Raw genomic sequence first — 23,288 nt, 5'->3', positions numbered from 1 at the left:
TTTTTGTTCATTAAAATCAACTGCAACATGGTCTAGTTTCTCTTGGTTTGAAACAAATTGAAAACCTTTAAAGCAAAAAGTTAAATCAATGCCTCAATTTAAAACTGACCTGAGAAATTTGACATATTAGCACAAAATGTTTTTTAAGTTCCCATTTAATTCCCCAGTGTTCCCATTTTGGGAAGACCTTCCTAGTTATAACATACTCCCAGCACTGGCTCTCAGAACGTCTGTTGCTGTCCCTAGCAGGCTGTTCTTGGTTATAATTTTTTTCACTTTTTTTTTTTTTTTTTAATGTTAGGATGGAGGGTTGGACTAGGTGATTTTTAAGAATATTTAATTAATTAATTTATTTATGGTACTGGGGATCGAACTCATGACCTTGCACTTACAAGGCAAATCTTTGAGCCACTGAGCCAAATCCTTGGCCCCTGGAATAGGTGACTTTTAAGGTCTCTTCCAAATCTGTGAATTTGTGATTCTTGGGTACTACCCATGATGCATACAATACCATTCATATATTAACTGTAAATTATACCTTTTAATTTTACTTGAATCAGGGTTTTGTTAGAGTAGTCTTCACATTTGTGGAAATAAATTTATATAACATTTTTAGGGGGTTGTTTGCTTAGTTTTGTCTGTTTTTTGAAACAGGATCTTGCTCTAGTTTAGACTGGCTTTGAACTTAGTAGGTAGTCCAGCCTGGCCTCATACTTATGATCCTCCTGCCTCAGCCTCCTGAATATTGGGGTTGTAGGTATGTGCTACCATGCCCCACTTGAGTTTATATAACATTGTAATTATAGATCTTTAAATTTCCAGAAAATATCTTAGGCTTTTAGGCTTTCTTTAGTTCTTAATAACAACAACAGTAATAATAGTTGTTAATTATTAATGAATATACATAATAGTTATTAATATTAAGTACAGTTATTGTATCAGTGCTATATAAGAATTAGTACAGTGATAAAATATAATAACGATTTGCTTTACAAAATTACATGCTATTGATTTTTTTCAATTAAATGAAAATTTTAAACTAGCTTTTTATTGTTAGTTATAAATTCAAACAATCGAGAAAGGTCTTTTTTTCTAACCTCTCAGCCTGCCCCCATACAAATACTCATTTGTGGTCATATTATACTAATGATATGTGATTTGATTTTTGTACTTAATGTATCTTGAACATCTTTCAATATTAGAATTTATAATTCTACACATTTTAAAATATATCATTCCTATGGATATGCTTCAGGTTAAATATATTTGAACATGTGTCTTAATGAGTTTTTTGTACATATCTCTAAAATGTTCTTAGAAGTAAAGTTTACTGGATTTTATCTTTTTAACAATATGACAGTTTGTATTTAAAGTAAATGGTTTGCAGGGCATGATGGCACACATCTGTAACACCAGCACTCAGGAGGCTGAGGTGGGAGGATTGTCACGAGTTTAAGGCCAGCTTGGATTATACAGTGAGTTTGAGGCCAGCCTGAGCTACAAAGCAAAATTGTGTCTCAGAACTACTTCCCCCAAAAACTACATGGTTTAATATTTCTGTTAGAGTGAGCATATATAAAATGCAGATTGATTAGCTCTTTGGCCCTTCTGAGATGTGAAATACCCTTACATTTGATTTACCATTGTCTGTACTATCCCCTTGAAATGTAATAGATTCCATGGAGAAAAATATAAAGACATCATAGCTAAAAGGGAGTTACTGGGAAATAAAAATGGGGAGAGCTTGTTGCACAGCTCTAAGGATTGTTAGTGACCAAATAAATTATGGCTACTAAGCAATAAGATTGTTTGTCCAGAATTATGGCCCAATAAGAATGTTTGCCCACATAAATGATTTATTTAAGAAGCCCTTTAAAGGGAAGAGGAATGGACATCATGTTAAAGTATTAACTAGAAAATGATGACATCAAATAGAAGACAACCCAAGACCTGAGAAAGCAAAGTTCACATCAGGGCAGATTCTGTGACTCCTGGAAGTCTTGCCTGGGTCACTGGGTTTGTTGTACCAGAACAATGTGATCTCAACAGGGAGCTGGAGATAGTGGGGACTTGGCAGGAAGAGACAGCTCAGGGTCCTGGAGCCAGCCATTTCCAATACATATGAGATGCGTGCTTTCAAAACCCTTGGTGTCCCAGATATTCTGAGAAAGTCATGTGTAGAAGATAGCCACAAAGATTGGGACCATTCACAAATCCCCATGAAGGGATGAATGAAGCTGCTGTGTTCAATCTTCTTTTTTTTTTTTTTTGAGACAGTCTCACTATGTAGATCAGGCTGGCCTTGAACTAGCAATCTCCTGCCTCAGCCTTCTCAGTGCTGGGATTACAGATGTATGCCACCATGCCCATGATTAAATTTTTGTTTCATATCAGCATCAAAGCTGAAGTGACAGTGACTGCTGCAAAATGGAACATGCTGGGAAACATGCCCTGCGTGACATATAGAATAATGCCACCAGCACCTGTTTCGTCCCCTATAGTTTATGTTTTCTTACTTCTTTTAATGCCTTTGTTTTTTTTTTTGGTCTTTTTTCATTTTTATCGGTACTGGGGATCGAACTCAAGACTGCCTGCTTGCAAGGCAGGTGCTTATGCCGCTGAGCTAAATCCCCAGCCCCAATGCCTTTGTTTTTTACTTTCACCCTTGAACTTATATTTGTTTCCACTTTTTCTTTTGTTTTTCTACAGCTTTCTTCTTCCCCACAGAGACTTTCTCTCTGGTTTTCCTTATGAAAAAGACTAAGCTAAAATAACAACAGTATTGTCTTGGGAATTGCAGGTTTGGCATTTATATTCTCAAATTCAGAGATTGAAAAACTATATATGAATTAAGTTTTTTTTAAGTGGATTAATGTCAGTTATAAGGGAGCTTGTTACTTAAGGTGATATGTACTACGTATTTATTGTACCAATAGTAAGAGCTTTTGGGACATAAATTATAGCTGGTTTATTATGTGAATCAGTTTTCATAGACTTAAAGTAAGGTACACATTATTCATTTTAATCATTGCAGATTCCTGTTTGCTTCCTGAAATCTGATGTCTGGTTTTTCATTTAAGGATTTAGTTGATATCTTTCCCAAGTCATCTTAATAATTTTGCTTCAGATTTCCATTTGCTTCCTTGAGTTTTAAACTTGTCCTGTTTAGGACTGGGGAATGAGGCCTACTTTTCTAGCATCTGCCAGGCCCTGGTTCCATCTTCAACACAGAGCCAGGCCTAGTGAGGTGTGTCCATAATCCTAGCACTGAGGAGGCTGAGGCAGAAGGATCACTGTGAGTTCGAGGCCAGCCTAGACTATATAGTGAATTCAAAGCCAGCCAGAAATACATAGCGAGACCCTGTCTCAAAAAAACCAAACAAAATTCAGCACTGAAAAAAGATACAATAATTGTAGGGTTGTTGGGGAAATTAAAAATGTAAAGAGTATGAAACCCAGTTTTGTTGCTTTTTAGTTGCTCAATAAACTAAGAATATCAATGACTTAAAATCACCTCTCCATGCAGCTGTAACTGCAAGTCTGATATATAAACTGCCTAGAACTTAAAATCTGACTTACAGTTTCCATCTGCGGCTGCTGTTTGTAGTGCCCGTTCTTAATCTTACGTCTTTTCTTCATAATCTTTGACTTTTACTCAAAAAACCCCACCTATTTGCAATTTGTGCTTTCTAAACTAGCCCATTTGTATGTTGGAGCATGGTCTAGTGTTACTGTATTTTTGTGGCACTGGGGATTGGACCTGGGGCTTCTTTTTGAGTTATATCCCCAGCCCTCTTTATTTTGAGACAGGGTCTTAATAAATTGCCCAGAATGGTCTTCAACTTAAAATCCTCCTGGTTTAGCCTCCCAAATGCTGGGATTATAGGCCTGAGACACCAAGCCTAGCCAGTGTAAACATAGTAATACTAGCATTTCTGTCACTTTTCTTTGCAGTTCTATTGCAGCAACCTAAAAGTTCTGTTTGTATCCTTCCCTGGAGGTTTTTGAACAGCTACCATTTGACCTTTACCTTTCTTAGGTCCTATTTAGTTTTAGGCTGGAGTAGAATTGCAGTTATTATAGGTGAACTGGCACCACTAGAGTAACTTACCCAGTGGTTATATCATACAAACAAAATATGGTCTATGATAAGTAGTTGTAAAATTTGCTGCAGGTCCAGGTGACATTTTAAGTGATGTAGAGCTTACTGTCAAACTGAATTCTGCTGACTTCTGAAAGAATGAGCTGTCTTAGGTTTGGGTGTCTTTGGGCACTGGGGCTTTTGTTACTTTGATAGATCTCTATTACTGTTAGAACTCTGGATGTGTGTGGCTGTGAAATATTTATTTTTTAGCCTGCCCACCATGCTCTTTAAGTTGTTTGTTGTTTGTTACTCAGCCAGCTACAGAGTACTCTGGAGCCTTTTCTAGAAGAATAGAACTTTCTGAACAACTGAGTACAAAATTTATGATTAAAAATAACATTTACAAGCACAGACAGTTGTAAATTATGCATAGTAAAGCATAGTAGCTAATTAACTTTCACAAAACTCCTTGAGATAAATACTGTTAGGCACATTTTTCAGATGAGGAAGCTAATACTTTTCCCAGAGTTATACCACAGTGGAGTAATAGAGGTTTATAGTTAGTCTAGCTCTAGATCCATGTTCTTAATCTCATCATGGCCTCTGAATTTCAGCTATTATGATATTTCATAATATGATAAAATTTCCGCTATGATGATCAGTGCCTGGTACCCTAAGGAGTGCCTTATTGTGATCTGCTGTTGTTTTCATTTCACCATTGCCTGCTAGATGCTTGTAGTCTCTGATGTTACCCAGGGGAAGGAACTGGAATTCTTGGCATCTTTTTCTAAGCCATCCAACCTCATAATTTTAAAGAGGGGGTGGTTTGGTAGCCAGTTGATTTGGCTTCATAGTTTTTTGGATGCAGCAAAAAGTGCAGTAGGAATTGGAACCATCCTAACTTGAGGTTTGTTGATTTTTGAGACACTCTTGGTTTCTATAGCCTAGGCTGGCCTCAAGCTACACATCCTGCTTTCCAAGTGCTGGTATTATAAGCATCTCCTCCTGTAACCTGAGTTTAAATCCTGTCAGCCATCCATCGATTCAATACATATCTACTGTGCTCCCAAATGTCAAATATTGCACTGGGTTTTGTACTGGGTGCTGAGAATACAGTAAACAAAACAATTCCTTTGTCATGGAATCTAGTTAAGTGAAAGAAGACAAAAAATAAAACTAAGAACAAAATATGAGGCAAAGAGAGACCAAGAAGCATTATTTCAGAAACGTGGCTAGGGAAATTATTTGGCACACGGGCATTTGAGCAGATTAGGCAAAGGAGTAAGTATGTGGCTCGCCGGTGGAAGTGTTCCAGGCCAGTGTTCTGAAGTAGACTATGGGAGAGGGAAAGTAGGACAAAGGATGAAAGACTGAGTAGGAGGAGGAGCCACAGAATATACCTAGATCTTACAGACTTTAAGTTGAGGGAGAGACCAGAGATAAGAAACTTAGGCTGTTTGTCTTTGGCAAGTCACAACTTAAGGCTTGGAATCTTTGGTTTTCCCCATCTTGAAGAAGATGGGTTGTAAAGTTCTGAAAATCGTCAAAGACCATGGGAGGGTGTTTTTTGTTAATATGTCATCTAACTGACTCTAGCCTATGGTACATAACTGAAAATAGTTGCTTGTATTTTCTTTATAACTTGGGGGCAGGCTGCAGTGAACTGACATTGCTGCAGACTAAAACCCCATGAGCGAGAATCACGTTCCTTAGTCATGGGAGTATGATCACGGAGAAAGGAAAAGAGCTTTAGAGGAGAGTTCGTCTAGTTATTTTAAGATATGTAGCCAAGGGTCTCCCGCCTTCCCTTCAAAAGGCTGCGGTGGCACCAAACTTGCTTTTGCAGGATGCACTTCTGATTCCTCCACTTTTGCCGATTCTGCAGCCCATTTGCTAGCTTGATCCAGCTTTGCGGCACTCGCCGCCTCCAACTCCCGGCCTGCCGCTGGCTCAGGGCCGGTACGCGGACTCCATTTCCCAGCCTGCTCCGGGGCTCGGCCAGGACGTGCCGGCGCCTATAAGAGCCAGAGCGCTGCGGCCAGAGCCTATTGTTAGCCGGAGCCGGGGCGGTTCTGGGCTATTCCTGCCAGGGGAGCCCGCGCTGCCGGAGCCGCCCGCCCCACTCCGCCTGCCGGCCGGCCTGCCCATTCACCCTCCTTCCCCACCCAGCCGCCCTGGGAGCTCCCCTACCGTCGCCGCGGGGCCCGGGACTCGCTCGCTCCTCCCTGTTTCCCACCGGGCTAGGGCGGCGGCAGCAGCGGGGGCGGCAGAGACCATCACGGGAAGAGGCAGCTGCGGCGGGGCCGGTAAAGGGCCTGGGGGTGCGGGGCAGAGGGTGCCGCTTCGTCCTTTCTCGGGATCTGCCCTCAGGCGGCAGTGGAGGAGTGGTCAAGCCCAGAGACCAGCGGATGGAGGGGTCAGAAAGAGGGAAGCTCGAAGGGGAGCGGTCGGGGGGCGGGGAGCTAGGACGCCGCTGGGAAGGAACGGAGCCGGGAAGAGGCGTGGGAGCAGGGGGCAGCGAGGACGCGGCCCGGACTGTGGGGGCAGCTCGAGGGAGACTGATGGGCGGCGTGGAAGCCGGCAGGATTGCGGATGAGGATTGAGGTTCGGAATGGAGTGGAGAATGATGTAGGATGGAGGGAAGTGAAGGAGAAGGAGGGGAATAAAGGAAAATGTGGGAGGAGTGGCTGGGAATTTGTGAGTAGTAGGCAGGAAGGGATGAGGAAGGCTCATTCGGGGTTGCAGGTTAGTCGAAATCAGAATGTATTGAGAGCTGAAGGGTTCATCATGCGTGATCATTAAAGGAATCTGGTGCCTTGACGTGACTCTTCAGCTTTGGTTTTTAATGTCTCCTATTTTGCTAGCGTTGTGTGTGAAGATGAAAACATCATTTGCCCTGCTTCCTAGGTTTTTTGGTCTTGGGTTTTTGCACAGGCCCAAAACACACAGCCCACTGCGATTATCCATCCCTTTTAGTGCTGTGGTCTTGATTCATCATTTTGAAAGGGTTTTAGAGTGCAGTGTGACACACAAACCGTTCTTCAGTATGAAAGGTTAAAAGTTGTCCCTGAGAGACAACACTGTCCCCTTGTCCAGCGGTTTTCACTTGACGGTAAATCCATGGTTGATTCACATTTTCCTTCCTCACTGGTTTTCCTCCCTGTACATCTCCAAACATAGGTTGTGCCAGAGTTTTAAATAACTCGATATTCCTGAGAGGCAGTGCAGCATCATGTTCCGGTTCTCCCAAAGATCTTGTGCCCTCTCTAGGATGATAGTTTAGACATGGAAAAGCGAAATTCAAACCTTGTGTTAGTGAATGGGTAAAAACGAGTGTGGGGCTAAGAAGAGGGCTTTTTTAACAGGAGGTTTTCACTTGAGTACTTACAAGCTCGTGATCCTGGTGATCACGAGGTCACATGGAACCATGAAATTTGTAGTATTTGAGAATCAGTCACAGTAAAAGGAGAAACAGGGCAGACTATCTTACTCAGGTTTAGCGTAACACTTAGCAAGTTTTTTTTCTTTTCATTCAAGTATACAGCTAGTAATACTGATTTTACTAGGTCCATTGACCTGTAGTAGAAGATGGGGAGGCCTGGGGAAGCTCAGCGGCACAGCACCTGCTTAGCAAGCGTGAGGTCTTGAGTTCATCTCCAGTTCCAAAAAAAAAAAAAAAAATAGGTAGATTGGGTTCCACTTAAGCAAAGAGGTTTTCTCCTGTAGGATGTACCTTGTGTTAATCCTTTGGACTCATAAGAATGAGGTTTAGCCAGGAATTGCTGTAATCCCAACCCTTGGGAGGTTGAGGCAGGAGGATAGCTCTGAGTTCAAAGCCAACCTGAACTCCATAGTGAGTTCAAGGGCAGCCTAAACTGCATAGTGAGACCCTAGTTCAAGAACAAAACAAAAGAATGAGGCTTATATTATTTTTTTTTTACATTTTTTTTGTTTTTTTCTTTTTTATCGGTACCAGGGATCGAACTCATGACTGCCTGCTTGCAAGGCAGGCGCTTATGCCGCTGAGCTAAATCCCCAGCCCCGAGGCTTATATTATTTAAGCTTTGAAAATACATTCTGCTTCCACCAAATTTTTCTTGTGAAGTCCCTTTTGCTGGCTTCACGTATTCTAGGTTTTCTGGTTTGTTTTGATGGTTATGGGAGTCCCTAAAGGCCTCAAAAAGTTCTATCAAGTACTAAAATACACATGCTGGTTTTATTTTGGGCTAACCTAGTGTCTTCTATATTTCGTGAATGTGAACTATTTCTTATTGCTGTGGGCAGTGTTTAGCCAGAAACACTTGAGGAAAGACCATAAGGCAGGAAGCTAGAGAATGTCAGATAACCTTTCATTTCACTGGCTTTGAAAAGCTTTTATAGAAGGATGCATTTATTTGTCCAGTAGCATTTGTTGCTTGGATTGGTCATTTTGACAGTTAACTGACAGTTATGACCTACATTTTCATTCCTTCCTTTGATTATTTTTGTGTGGGTTTAAGTACTTGGATTATAATTTATAAACATTGATCTTGAACACAAGCATTCATCCTCTACTAGTAAGTGTTTGAGAGAGGTAAGAATGAATGATTTCTAGTTCTGGTTTAAAAGATTAATTTGGTGGATTAGAAAGTATGGAACCTATTCTAGTTGTTACTGTTGCAAAGAAAGATTTTTTCCAGGGCCTTGTGGAAGTGGATGAAAGGGTTTGTTCTTGGTGACCAAAATGAACACTTTTGTCTAATACAAAGATGTTCATACCAGAGAGTTGAAAAAAGGAAAAATGGGTTGAGATGTAACCCTGTAATTATTATTAGTACACAATAGATGGGATTTTTAAAATTTAAATAATGGCAGTGATGTCAGAAAGTGATGCCAACAGATCCTAGGTAAGGAAAATGAAGCTGGAACAGTAGAGTCTCCTTGACAATTTTCTCCCTAGTTAATGGAGTAGATTTTTTTGTTTGTTTTTGTTTTTGTGGTGCAGCAGATGAAACGCAGGGCCTCTATGCCAAGCCCTTTAATGAGATAGGTCATAGGTCATGGTGCATGTAATTTACACACAGATGGATTCTAATTAGTCTCACACAGTTTAAGGAAAGTATTTTTGTCCTGGACTTTGTATCTTTTTCTTTGTCTTTTTATTTCTTTCTTACCTATTTTCATCATTGTCGAGAAATCTGTAGAAGTGGGGGGAAAGCATACCAAATAAAGGAGCAAGAAATTGGAATAAACACTAGAGATCCCTGCTACATACTAGTACACAGAAAATAACCTGAAGAGAAGTTGTACTCTTGAGGGCAACTAGTTAAGACAGTGGAGAATTTCAGTAATAAAGGTGATTTTGGACCAAGACCATGTGGATCCTAATAAGAAATAGTGAAAAGGAAGCCACACTATCGGAAGCAAAGGGACACCTGAGAGAACAGGAGTGTACATTTGCTTCTAGTCATAAATCCCCAAGTGCTTCCTGGCCAAGGAAAGGGCCATTTATCTAATGCTACCGTTATCTGAAGTTTAGTTAAAACTGAAGGGGAATAAGCCCTTTCTGAAAAAGCAGATTTTTAGCTCAGACAGATTTCTTATGTTGATAAGGTATTGATTAAGTGGAAAGGAAAAATTAAATTCAATAGTCAATCTTACTCTGTTTTTTCATTGTACCCACGTAAGTATTTAATTACAAGTGTGTTTGTCCACACCCACTTACAGAATGGAATAAGAAATGTTTCAGTTTATAGGTATCTTTAAACCTAGCTAAAAATCCATGAAAAAGTCCAGAATATGACCTCAGATTCTGACCTAAAAAACAGAACTGATAGTTTGAGCATGTTTTAAAATTTAATCATAATCTTATCAAATACTTGATCCCTCCACCAGGCCAGATTTATCTGAGGAACATGCTTATCTGAGACCCATGATAGTGAGGTTTCTTAGGTACATCTTGTGACTTGAATGCAAAAAATTTGATGTGATCTGGATAGATTAGGAAATCACTCCTCTAAAGTACTTACTATGTTTGGTTGACTTTGTACAACTGATCCAAATTGCTTCCAAGTAGCTCTGGAAAGTAGCTTTGTAGCAGGCATCTCTTGCCACCACAGTGTATATATTCTGGGTAGCTCCTCTGCAGTAATGCAGCCCTGTCAGTCTGGGCAGTGCTGTTATTCCTGCTGCATAATTAGCAACTAGTGAGATCATAGTCTGGGGAGATTCTGGCAATGCTGAGGCGAAGCCAGGGAGTCTTCATACCTCATCACACGTGGCTTCAGCTCTGACAGCATTTCTTCTGCGCAGATCCATGTCCTTCTGGAATTTAATTGCAAAGTCAGAGAAGGAGAAAGATTTGTACCTGAGAAATGAACTCTCAAACTCATTGGTTGTGTGAAAAACGTGTTGAAAACACTAGCCGTCTTAGCGATATAACCAGAATAAATTGCCTCCTCTTTTGCTATTTATTTTCCTTGTGGTTTCTTTCCAGAGGGCAACGAGTGTAAAGCTACATTTTCCTTGCACAGAGGATGACAATAGACCAGTATGGAATTAGGAAAGATTCTGCTTTTTTGGTTGGAGGTGCTGGGGATAGAACCCAGGACCTCAAGCATTCTTGGTAAATGCTTTCCCACTGAGCTATACTTCTACCCCCAGAGTCTGTGTTTGAAGGCAGCACAAATTCTAATTTTGGGTCCTTTAGTAGAGAATTTGCCCTTTTTAGGAGGCTGGAGAGACATTTTATACTGGCGAAGATCTAGGTCAAGGGTTTTCCTGACTGCGTATGTCATTCAAAATTGAGAGCCCAGAGCAGTGTTTCCCAAAGTGTGCTCTGAAGATTATCTGCCCCCTAGCATACTTAGGAACCATGCAGGTTTGGGAAACATTGCATTGTTATGTTTTCACCCAGCTTTTGCCATGTGAATTAGTGTATGTTTTCACCCAGCTTTTGCCATGTGAATTAGTATATAAAAAGACTTCTAAACTGTTTCCACCATGAGCAGTTTTCCTTTTCTTCTTTTTTTGAGGAAGATAGTACTGGTGATTGGACCTGGGGCCTGCTCACTAAGCTATGTCCTCAGCCCTTTTTTCATTTTTCATTTTGACATTGGGTCTTGCTAAGTTGCCCAGGCTGGACTTAAACTAGTATTTCTGCCCCAGCCTCCCAGTGTGTGCTGAGATTAGAGGCCTGTGCCACCTCATCTGTCTTAAAATTTGTTTGAGATCAGATCTCACTGAATTGCCCAAATTGACCTTGAATTTGTGACTCCTCTGCCTCAGATTACTGAGTCGGCAGAATTATGCTTGTGTACCACAGTGTCCAGCCATGAGCAATTTTCTAAACTATTTTGACATAACAGTTGTGTTTCCATGTAAAGACTATTAATATCGATGGAGTTAGTATATTTAGTAAGACACACATACTTTGGTGAATGCCATGCTATGTTATCACAGGGAAGAATAATTGGGTCTTGTCAGTATAGGGAAACCGAATTCTGTCTTTGGTCCCCAGTCCATCTCCCACTGATCCCTGGAACTCTCAGAAAAGAACAGCTCTTACCCTGGGCTAATGAAGCATAAGCCAAACTGGATTGGAACCAGAGGTCTTCCTTCTAATGGGAAGGATCTACGCATCTCGTTTTTTGCAGTGATTGAGACTGGAGGAGTTTGAAAGGGAAGTAAAAGTAGGAGAACATTGACAAGAATATTGGGTAGAGAGAAATGACCTGGTCTTGAGAAATCAGAAATCAGTGCTAACTCAGCTGCTTACGAAATAGAAAGCTAAGAGTATACCCCAGGGCAGGGGTCCTGCCTTAGGATGTGAATGCTGATTCTTGTTTTCCGCTGGCAGAATCCTAATGCACCTGGCTAGCTGGTGGTGAGCAGGGGCTTTGAGGCCAAGGAGGTCGGCTTCCTGAGGAAACCCTTGGAAACCAATGGATGCATTCACGAGCTCGGGTCTCAAGAGGAAGTTTGATGATGTGGATGTGGGCTCATCAGTTTCCAACTCAGATGATGAGATCTCTAGCAGTGACAGTGCTGACAGCTGTGACAGCCTCAATCCTCCTACAACTGCCAGCTTCACACGTGAGTGAGCCACTCCTTCCTATTGGCACCCACGCTCCTCAAGTGCAGAGCCCTTCAATGCTCTTGGTCAGCTCCTGCCAGCATGGGGATTCATCCTTATGTTCCTGTGCTCTTCAGAGGACCTGGTGCTCCCATAACCTAGACTCAAGTTAATTTGAGCTGATGCTACTCATCTTGGGGTTTGTTGATCCCCAGAATGGGATGCATTAGATTGAAAAAGGAGGAATTCAGGACTCTACCGTGCCCTGGCAGATTTCCATGGGTTTTCTGAAAATTGTGGCTTACATAAATGCTTACTGCCTAGACAACCAGGGAATCTCCAGGTTTCTTAATTCTTCTTCTTCTTCTTCTTTTTTCTTCCCTTATTTTGTTTTTTGGGGACAGGTTCTTTTATGTAGCCCAGCCTGGCCTTGAACTTGGGGCATCCTCCTGCAGCCTCTGAGTGCTGGGATAATAAATATGTGCCTCCATGCTTGGCAGGTACCTTAGTTCATTTTTAATTTTATTTTAGATAGGATCTCACTTGTACTCTAGGCTGGTCTTGAACTTGGGATCTTTCTGCTTCCCAGCCTCCCCAGTGCTGGGGTTACAGGCATGTGCCACCATGCCCACCTTGGATTTTTAAATTCTTTTTGTTTTGTTTTGTTTTTTAGAGACAAGGTCTTGCTACGTAGTTCAGGCTCATCTTAAACTCACTATGTAACCTAAGTTAGTATCAAACTCCTGCCTCAGCCTTCTGAGTGCTGGGATTATAGGTGTACACCATTACACCTGGTTGGATTTTTTAATTCTCATGTCTTACTTAGTTCTTGGAAAGAACTTTTTATACGGTGGATCAGGGGTTGCCCATGGGCCACATCTGGACCACTGCCTGATTTTATAAATATGGTTTTATTGGAACACATTTAATTCATTCTGTCTGATTACTTTCATACTTTGGCTAGTAGACTAGTTTACCAGAGACCTCATGACATATGCAACCCAGAATATTTACTACCTGTATCTTTTGGGAAGAAGTTTGCCATCCTGCTGTAAATCAGTACTATCCGATAGAATTTTGTATAGGATAAAATCTGTTATATCTGCATTGTATCCAAATTGTTCAGTGGTGGCCATTAGCTGTATGTGGCTCTTGAGCTTTGGAATATGGTCAGTGCAACTGAGGACCTGATTTTTAAAATGTATTTAATTTTAATTAACTTCAATTGCCACGTGTGGCCAGTGAAACTGCAGATTATTATATCCTGAAAGATCACCTAGCAATCCTCTTCCCATCTGCTGTCTAAAAATAGATTTTGTGGTCATCTGTTTAGGTGAAGTCAATCTGGGGGCAGTGCTGTGAACCAACTGAGGTTCAAGGCCTTCCAGCCCAGTTTAGTGGCACATGCCTATCACCATAGCACTTGTGAAGCTACAACAGGTGGACTGTGAATCCGAGGATGGCCTGGGCTGCATAGTGAGGCCTCCTGTCTCTCAAACACGAAGAAGAGGACAGATTCCTTCCAACTGTGCATTTATGATTTGAAAATATTAGAAAGTTCTCTAACTTTAAAGAGTACATTTGGAGGTGAAAAGTTCAGAGCCAGGAGAGATAAAAAGAATAAAGGTCCCAAAAAGCGTATCTCTGGGTTCATAACCTCTGTCTCTGCTCCTTTCTTAGCCACATCCATTCTGAAACGGCAGAAGCAGCTTCGGAGAAAGAATGTGCGCTTTGACCAGGTGACTGTGTACTACTTCGCCCGGCGCCAGGGTTTCACCAGCGTTCCCAGTCAGGGAGGTAGCTCTCTGGGCATGGCCCAGCGGCATAACTCTGTGCGCAGCTACACACTCTGCGAGTTTGCCCAAGAGCAGGAAGTGAACCATCGAGAGATTCTTCGTGAGCACCTGAAGGAGGAGAAACTTCATGCAAAGAAAATGAAGGTGCCTAAGGGATGTGGGGTCTCTGATTCTTCCTGAATGCTAAGACAAAGTAGGAAATCTTCTAGGCTCTTTTAGATAGGGGCTCACTGTGTAGTCCAGCCCACTTTGAACGTGTAGTCCAGGCTGACCTCAAACTTGCAGTCCTCCTGCTTCAGCTTCCTGAATCCTGGGATTATAGGCATGTGCCACTATATTTGCTAGGTTCATTGATTTTTGATTTGACTGTTGTCATTGGCATGTAGGGATTTCACATCTTTCTCATAAGAGTCTCAGAGCAGGCTGGGGATTTAGCTCAGTGGCATATGTGCCTACCTTGCAAGGACACTGTCATGAGTTTGATCCCCAGTACCAAAAAAAAGTCTCAGAGTTAGAATCAAATCTCAGTCTGAGCCTCCCTTCTGTTTGCCTTAGGAGGGGATATTTACCAGAGATAGAAAAATACCTTCTCTAGAATTCTTCCTACTTACCCCCTTATCCCCCAACAAGTTTCTTTAAAAGTTTAAATGATGAATACCCAAAGTGTTTTATGTCTGTCAGTTGGAACTCAAGGAAGCACAATTTTCAATTTCTTATCAAATTATTGTCCCAGCTTGATGTGGTGGGACCTTCCTGTAATTCCAGCTACTCGGGAGGCTGAGGCAAGAGGTTTTCAGTTTAAGACCTACCTGGGCAATTTAGTGAGACCCTGACTCAAAATGAAATTTTAAAAAGGGCTGGAGATATAATTCAGTAGTAGAGTGCTTGTCTAGCGTGTGCAGGGTCCTGGGTTCAAACAGGGTAGTACCCTGGGTACTACCAAACCAAACCAAACCAAACCAAATCCTCCTTTACCTGAATGCATACAACAGGTTTAAGAACTTTCAGGTTCTCTGAAAGGATCCTTCTGTTTCTGTAACCTCCATAATCCCCAGGTGATGTCTTCTCCTTCCAAACAACAGCAGCATTATCACATAGTCATTTAGCTTTGTGTGATACTGTGCCTACCATCTGATACATTAGCAATTCTTTAGTTTAGGAGAAAGGGGCTGAGGGAACATCCAGCTCAGATCTTTTAGTTATTTATTTTTTCCTCTGATGCTAAGGTAGAACCCAGGGCCCCACGCATGCTGGGCAGGTGCTTTACCACTGATCTACACCCCAACCTCAAATGTTTCTTGATACCCACTATCCTAAGATAGTGTTAGGACTGTTTGGACACTTTAAGGCCACAGTTTCCACAAATCCTCAGAAATTAGCCTAGGGCTGGGAAGTAGCTCAGTGGTACAGCACTTACTAGCATACATGAGGCCCTGGCTTTGATCTCTCACACTGCACAAAAACACTTCTCCCAGGTTTTTGGTAGGCCCAAGTAAGCTGACGTATGTTAAAAGAGATGGCAATGTTATTTCCAGGGTTGCAGGTGACACTCACCAAGATGCAGAACTGTGGCAGAGGGAGTAGGAAAACTAGATCTTTCTCTTTTGTCTCTTTGAGAGCTCTGTCTGTCTCCCTAAGCCTGTTCCTAGGCCTCCACCTGTTTTTCTAACTAGAATGATGTCCAGGCTTCCTTGACTTCTGTCTGAGGAATTCCATCATTGACCTGTCACCTTCCTGCTATTATAGTAACAGTTGAGCAAATAAACACTCCTCATCAGTTCTAATAAAGGTCTTCTTCCTTTTTCCTAGAAGAGAACTCTTGTGTCCTAAATCTGGTAGAGGAATGACCTGTCTATTCTGTCTTCTTCTCATAGAAATTCTAGGAACAAAGCCAGACAAATCAAACACTAAGATATGATTTCTACTTATTAGCAGAATATTTAGTGAGCACCAACAGTGGTGGCACCTAAACATCTTTGCATGTCAAGAAAAATGCCTTACTTTACCTTTCTTAGAAAATTTTCCTATTTTTTTTGCACTCTATGAGGAAGGCAGTTGATCTCAAAAATATATATATTTTGTATGTCATCTAATGTTTGTTTTCTTTTTGGGTTGTTTCAATTATTCTTTGGAGCTCTGCTGCTTTAATTACCTATATTTTAAAAATTATTTTTATTATTCTAATGTTTGCATTAAGACAAATATGGAATCCATTATTATGAATGGTATGAATTAGGAATCTACTGTTCTTTTTGTTTTTGGAGACAGGGTCTTGTTATGTAGTTCCAAGTTGGCCTTGAACTCACTTTGTAGCCCAGGCTGGTCTCAAACTTGTAATGATCTTCCTGCCTCAACCTCCCACGTGCTGGGATAACAGGCATGTGCCACCATGCCTGGCTATGAATCTAACTTTTCTTTCCCAAAGAGTATTCAGTTCTCCCATTACCACTTTTTTTTCTATCCTGAGACAGGTTCTTACTATATAGAGCTTGCAGTGATCCTCCTACCTCGGCACCCAGTATCATTTAATGACTAAAAGGCTCTCAGTGATTTGAAATGCTACTTCTCTGATGATGTTAAATTCTTTCATCTTAAACATGAGGTTTTGCATCTCTATTTCCTTTTGAGAGGTTACTACGAGGGAGGGTGTTTAGGAGGAGGCCAGCCCTGGTGGCATAGACGGGAGCAAGTGTAAGGTCTACAGGAAGCCTCCAGTAGTTGCCTTTCTGGGACAGAAGTGATAGGCTGCAGACGCCTCACGTTACTTCTCTCCTCATTGCTCACCTCTACCCCAACCAGCCAGGTGTGTGGCTTCCTACTCAGGCCTGTTGCATCACATCTCTCCCAGGAGTTGTCCTTTCCCAGCACAGCTCTCTGGGTGTCTGATGAAATAAACCAAACACTTTGCTTGCTTGCTTCTCATCCTGCTGGCAGCATCCAGTGCCCTAGGGATTATTAGGCCCCGTTTTCTTTGCTTGGATTCTCTAGTGAGTTTGCAGAGCTCATTTAGCTATAGATTGTCTTCAGTCTGTCTTTCCATACACATTCCCTTTCCTGGCTCTATTTGTGTCAGCACAGAAAACCTAGATTATTGCTTGTTGGTAGCATACTCAGTATTATTTATACCATCCTATCTTACACATGGAGCTTTTCTTTAAAGTCAAAAAAGGCTTAGAAAGGAGAAAGAGTCCATTTCTTTTAGATCCTGGGCTACAAGTAAGGAATTTCTCTGGCAGCTAATAATAATTTGCTCCTACCACTAAAATGCAGCTCTTCTGAGCATGTACTGATAATTGTCCTCTGTGGGGACTCAGGCTCACTGACAAAAACCTGGTAGCCTAGTGCCACACTTCAGTGTATCCTTCCTTAAGAGATTATTTTGGAATCTATGAGATACAAGTTGAAGGGAGTTTTATAAGCTTATCTCTATATCTCAGGAACATCTAGCCAGTACTATACCGTTTCCACCCTATGTTAGGAGCAGGTGAACCCCAGTTAGGGGAAGTATTTGGGATGGGGACAATGTTTGAGGGAACAGGTTATCTCCTAGGAGAGAAGATAAGAGACAGGTTTTTGAGAAACTTGGACCCAGAAAAGTGATGTCTCTTGTGTTATCAGAGTGGAGGGTTGGGCACCATAAGATTTCTGGTCTTTCTGCTTTTATTCTCTCATTCCACACTGTCTAGCATGGTAACTACTTGTCACATGAGACTATTTAATTTAAAATTTAAAGCTCAGTTTTTCCGCTGGGCATGGTACACAACTATACTTGCAGGATTTGGGAAGGCTGGGGTAGGAGCTTTGCAACTTTGCTCCGCTGAGGCAACTTAGCAAGGTAAGGAGACTCTGTCCCAAAATTGGGGAGAGGGGCTAAGGATGTAGCTCAGTTCAGAGGCCTTGTTTCAGTCTCCAGTATCCTCTCAGCACACACACAGAAGCTCTGTCTGCTTCTTAGTTTCCATGTCGAAGAGCTCAGCAGCCGCATTGGGAGCGGCCTCTGTGTGAGGCAGTGCAGCTGTTCCCCTGACCGCAGAGGTCCAGTGTACAATGGCACTCACTGGGGGCAGGCTTGCATTGCTAATGCTCCCAAGGCTGACCTTTCTGTCTCTTGGCAGCTGACCAAGAACGGGACAGTGGAGTCCGTGGAGGCTGATGGCCTGACACTGGATGACGTTTCAGATGAAGATATTGATGTGGAAAATGTGGAGGTAGATGATTACTTCTTCCTGCAGCCTCTGCCCACCAAACGGCGACGGGCCCTGTTGAGGGCTTCTGGGGTCCACCGCATTGATGCTGAAGAAAAGCAAGAACTTCGAGCCATCCGTCTTTCTCGGGAAGAGTGTGGTTGTGATTGTCGACTGTATTGTGACCCAGAGGCGTGTGCCTGTAGCCAGGCTGGGATTAAATGCCAGGTCAGTCAAAGTTGGCCAAGGTAGTGTGTCTGCCCCAGGACCAGGGCATGTGGTATGGGTACCAGTGAGGATGGGAGGCTGCCTGTCCAGAGATGGAGTCTCTATCCGTAAACATGTTGCAGTTCCATAGCTCTCCTCCACCAACAAAGAAAACAAGCACGACAAGATTCTTAGGCTGTGGAGGTATCTATTATCTTTTTCTCTTTCAAATGAAATGAAGGAGCTGTTAGCTAAGGGAAAAACAGAGCCTAAAATACTTACACTTTTGTAACTGTTCCTTAAATACTGATAAATGTCTTGAGGTTAAAAAGAAAGAAGGTAGATCTATAGATTCTATATCTACAAATACTTGTATTACCTCTATTCCAACTTTGTACAAATCAAAATGGCTTTGAGATTCTGTAAGTCAGGATCAGGTTAATAGATCTTAATACCTGAATTAAGCATCTTTTGTCTGCTTTCTGACAAGGGACAGTTGACACGTTTTGTTAGAAAACAGCAGTATCATCCTAGAGAATGAAATTTATTTGGAACTTGTATTCTGAGAATATGGATGCTAAGTCCTTATAGTTGAACATTTCCTAATCAACCTTTTTATTTTTAGGCAAATAACTGTAGCAGATTGGGCCAATTAGTGCTTTTTATATTGAAGTCCCATATAAATCAGCCTGTTATTCACAGACCTGTGAACAGTTTTAGAAAGACATTGAGTATGCATATGTGCTTACTTGCTTATTCATGTTTTTAATGTTTAATTGTAGTGTTTGTATTTTTTACCTTTCATTTTGGATATGAAAGTGAGATAAGGTAGAAAGCATCTCCTTTCCTGGTATCTCTGGTCCAGAGATCTCCAAGCTAATTATCCTGTAACTGCTTCAGAAACTCCCTCACTAGTCTAATCCCTCTGGAAAAAAATAAAGCCGATAGGGAGAAATTCTGTTCATTGTTTGAACCTCCATTCTACCACCTTAGCAAACTAAGGTGTCTTTGCTTAGTTACATCAGAGTGTATTGCAGATCTTTGGACTAGCAGCTCTTTTCCTCACAGTCCCACACCAGTCACTGCAAAAGGCCATAGGCATGGTTCCAGCCTTTTGTTGTCCCACTGAACCAGGTAAGTTCTGGAATTCCCAAGGTATGCAGGTTTCTTCTCCTCTGAGGACTGTCAGCATTCAGAGAGGTGTCTCTGGGCTAGAGGAAGCCTTCGATGTGATTTTTGTCTACTTTTTACTTAGAAGAGGAAGCAAAGCCATAGGGAAAAGTAAATGACTCTCTTGAGGTCATGTTATTCATCAGTGGCTGAGCTGGAATCCAAATGCAAGTGGTCTGATAACTACCATCTAGTGCTCGGTTAGCTTGTGCTGCATGTTATGTTTTGAATTGGTTGTTTTTGTTCTTATAACACGTCACATGCCAACTACCTGTGTTTGCCAGTTGATGTTTCTCTGTTGGATCCGATGGTCTCCTCTTGCCTCAACCTCTTTGTGTCCCCTTAGGTGGATCGCATGTCCTTTCCATGTGGCTGCTCCAGGGATGGCTGCGGGAACATGGCTGGGCGCATTGAGTTTAATCCAATCCGAGTCCGGACTCATTACCTCCACACCATCATGAAGCTGGAGCTGGAGAGCAAGCGGCAGGTGAGCCGCCCAACAGCCCCAGAGGAGGAACCCTCACCTGCAGCTGGTTGCAGCCTGACGGGAGTGCAGGGCTCCGAGACACAGGACTTTCAGGAGTTCCTCGCTGAGAATGAGACAGCGGTGATGCACCTGCAAAGTGCAGAGGAACTGGAGCGGCTCAAGGCCGAGGAGGACTCCAGTGGTTCCAGTGCCAGCCTGGACTCGAGCATCGAGAGCCTGGGCGTGTGCATCCTGGAGGAGCCGCTGGCTGTTCCTGAAGAGCTGTGCCCAGGCCTCACAGCCCCCATTCTCATCCAGGCACAGCTGCCCCCAGGCTCCTCTGTCCTGTGTTTTGCTGAGAACTCGGACCACCCGTCAGCCTCAACAGTGAGCGGCCCACCTTACTTGAACAGTGGGCCCCTGGTCTACTACCAGGTGGAGCAGAGGTCAGTTCTGGGAGTGAAGGGAGAGCCAGGTGTGGAAGAAGGCGCAGCATCTTTCCCCAAGGAGAAGGATCTGAGTGTCTTCTCTCTCCCCGTCACTTCACTGGTGGCTTGCAGTCCCACAGACCCAGCCAGCCTCTGTAAATCAGAGGTGGAGAAAACACCTGCTCTAGAAGGGCTGTTGCCAGAAGATTGTAATGCTGAGGAGCCCGAGAATGAAGACTTCCACCCTTCTTGGTCCCCCTCAAGCCTTCCCTTCCGCACGGACAGCGAAGAGGGATGTGGGGTGGAAAAGAGCTCCCAGCTGAGTGAGGACCGGCCCCCCGAAGAATCTGCCCTAGAACTCCCTCTGGCAGTGTGACATGGGGTGTAGATGCTGCCTCTCACCCACTATTTATTCCCTTATTTTATCTAATGCCACTTCAAGGCTGTAGAAGCAGCTGCTGCTCCCATGTTATTTTATTGGGATCTTTGGGGGAGTGGGTAGGAAAGGATCGTTTGTACCAGTATTTTTTAAAAGGGAAGCAGTACCGAGAAGGTCATCTCCAGCCTGACCTGGAGATAGTCTTAGAGTCGGCCACACAGTGCCCAATACTGAGCTTTCTGGGCCATCAGAACAAAGAGGGAGGATTTCATAGGAGGAGCTGGGTAATTCAAGCAGCTATTCTTTATGTAGGGACCAAAACACAAGAATCTGAACAGCATGGCAAAGTCCTGGCTTTCCAGGGCTCCAAGGAGGGTGCAAGGTCATTTCTCTCTGGTTATTCCAATACTCCCATCGTGGTGTGTCATCATCATGCAGTCACAAAGGTCACCAGGCAGGAGCGAGGAGGGGTAGAAGGCTCTCTTGCTTCTATACAAAACCTCCAGGATTTCTAAAAACCTGCCTTCTTTGGACCCTTATTTGGTAAATAAGTTAATATTTGACATGTTTGGTCTTTTCTGACCAGCTCCCCACACTGGGGATTCCTGGTCTGTAACTTGAATTACGGTGTTTCTTTCACATGCTGTTAGGTACTAGAGTTTAACTTGTGTTCTTTTAATCCATCATTTTTCCTTTGAAGAAAAAGAGTGAGTCTGGCTGGGGATGTGGTGTAAGGAGCCGAGGCTTCTCCCTGTGTCTATCACTAGCACTATTGGGTAGCCTCAGGCAGAGTTCACCCATCTCACAGGAGACCCATGTGAAGCATTAACTGTCCAGAGGAGGCCACAGGACCAGCCTACTGTCTGGAGAGATGACTTGCTTTTTCACACTCCCCCACAACAAGCTGAGCTTTAAATAGAATGTAAGATGTGGCAATCTAAGGACAACTACTAATTTTTATTCTTTTTTTTGTATCTAACCTTGTGATCCTTGTTGGATATATGCAGGGTTAGAGTTCTTATACTATTCCAGTACAGCTCCAAAAATTGCACATGTTTACTGAACCTCCTTCATCTTGATGATACATAGATAGGAAGCCAAGCCAATTCTTAAAATGTCACACACAACTCCCAAGTTCCAAAGGATTCAAGATCTGATTGTAACTTTGGAAATGTACAGGATGGGTCTCAAATTCTGTTCTTACCTCTGTCAGTGATTCCTGTTCCTCTTATATCCAGCTTATGTTCTAAGATGTACTTCACTGAACTCCACTGATTTCTTTTTATTGTCAGATTTTATCTTCGCTTTAGTTTAAAATGGACACCTTAGGGAGCAAAACACTATTCTCTAGCATCCTGTACACCATGTTTCACTTCCAGAATGGTTTATTAACCAGGAATGAAAAGCATAAAAACTTTTGGTGGCAGGAGAGATAACTGTTCATCCTTTCTTGCTCATAAACCCTTTTCTTATGGGATAGTTAGGGCTCTGGTGTCTTAAAGTAGATTTTATGTGTGTCAGCAGCATTTCACCTATAAAACCTGAGCCTGAAGGGCCTTGTAATTGGTATAGCTACACATTTTAATCCATTCCGTCTTATCTATTCATTCCTGTTTTCATTTAGCTTTATGTTTGGAAAGGAGTTCTTTGTTAGGTGCATAGGTCCATGTCTATCCCCAGCCTCACAAAACAGAGTTTAGGCTCGTAAGTACCTGAGCTTTAGATGTTCTTCCAAACTGAGCCACACTCACCCTGACCCCTTGAGATTGGGACTGTCAAACACAGGACTGAAGCTTCCCTCAGAATTCCGCCTCATGGAGAAAAGACTCTTTTTAAAAATTTGTTGGAAGGAAAAGGAAGCTTTATAAATCGTCTCCTTAGGAAGCTCCAGCTTAATTTAGTGGAGAGATTCCAATTGCTCAGTAAGAAAGATATTAACTTTCTGGATTAAATGAATTTAAGTTTGTAATTATTAAACTCACTGTCAGCCCACAAGATATTTGATATTTCTGCAAAACTCCAGTTTCTGTCCAAACCCATCCCTTCATTAACTCTACAATTCTGACACACTAACCCCAAACTTCTGAATGCTAAATATTAGCACTCAGCATTAGCTCTTACCAAGCAAAGGGCCTTTTCTACAACCTAATCTGTCTCATTTCTGGTGCTACCTGAATTGGACAAAATGATAGCTCATGGTTGCTGGGAAAGGTAGGCCTGTGATCGGAGATGTGGATTGCTTCAGTCCCACTCAATCTAGGCCTAGATAAAAGAAATGAAGCTTCTTATCTCTTTTCCTATACTGTATACAGGTAGTATTTTCAATGTGAATCCAAAGCTTGTCTGGTTCTCTGAAAACAATTTTTTTCCCCGTTAGGTTCTTTACATTGTGATAATGCCGTATTTAAAGAGAATATTTAAATGTAATATTAAAGAAATATTCAAAAAGAATGATGTGTTATTCTTTATCTTGGTGGGCCAGTTATTCGTTAGAGAAAGGATGCTTCTGCAGTTTTATATA

At 42.3% G+C, this 23,288-nt stretch overlaps 1 protein-coding gene across 2 annotated transcripts; it reads left to right on the top strand.

Annotated features, from left to right (window-relative positions):
* The first annotated feature begins 185 nt into the window (after nt 1-185).
* Csrnp2 (cysteine and serine rich nuclear protein 2) lies at nt 186-23,218 on the top strand. 2 transcript variants are annotated; one of them, XM_003475779.5, is made up of 5 exons: nt 186-6,390; nt 11,922-12,157; nt 13,818-14,077; nt 18,049-18,345; nt 19,841-23,218. In XM_003475779.5, the coding sequence occupies exons 2-5, from the start codon at nt 12,007-12,009 to the stop codon at nt 20,762-20,764; spliced, it is 1,632 nt and encodes a 543-aa protein (XP_003475827.1). In that variant the 5' UTR covers nt 186-6,390; nt 11,922-12,006; the 3' UTR covers nt 20,765-23,218. The 2 variants fall into 2 exon arrangements, with proteins under 2 accessions (XP_003475827.1, XP_005006527.1); XM_005006470.4 differs by having other exon boundaries at nt 186-6,500.
* Nucleotides 23,219-23,288: the final 70 nt, after the last annotated feature.

Source organism: Cavia porcellus, unplaced genomic scaffold, assembly GCF_034190915.1.
Source record: "Cavia porcellus strain 051 isolate PalLab524CR breed Dunkin Hartley unplaced genomic scaffold, mCavPor4.1 scaffold_8, whole genome shotgun sequence".
Taxonomy (NCBI): Eukaryota; Metazoa; Chordata; class Mammalia; order Rodentia; family Caviidae; genus Cavia; species Cavia porcellus.
Note: the sequence above shows the minus strand (reverse complement) of the source record. Positions and strands in the feature narration are given on the sequence as shown.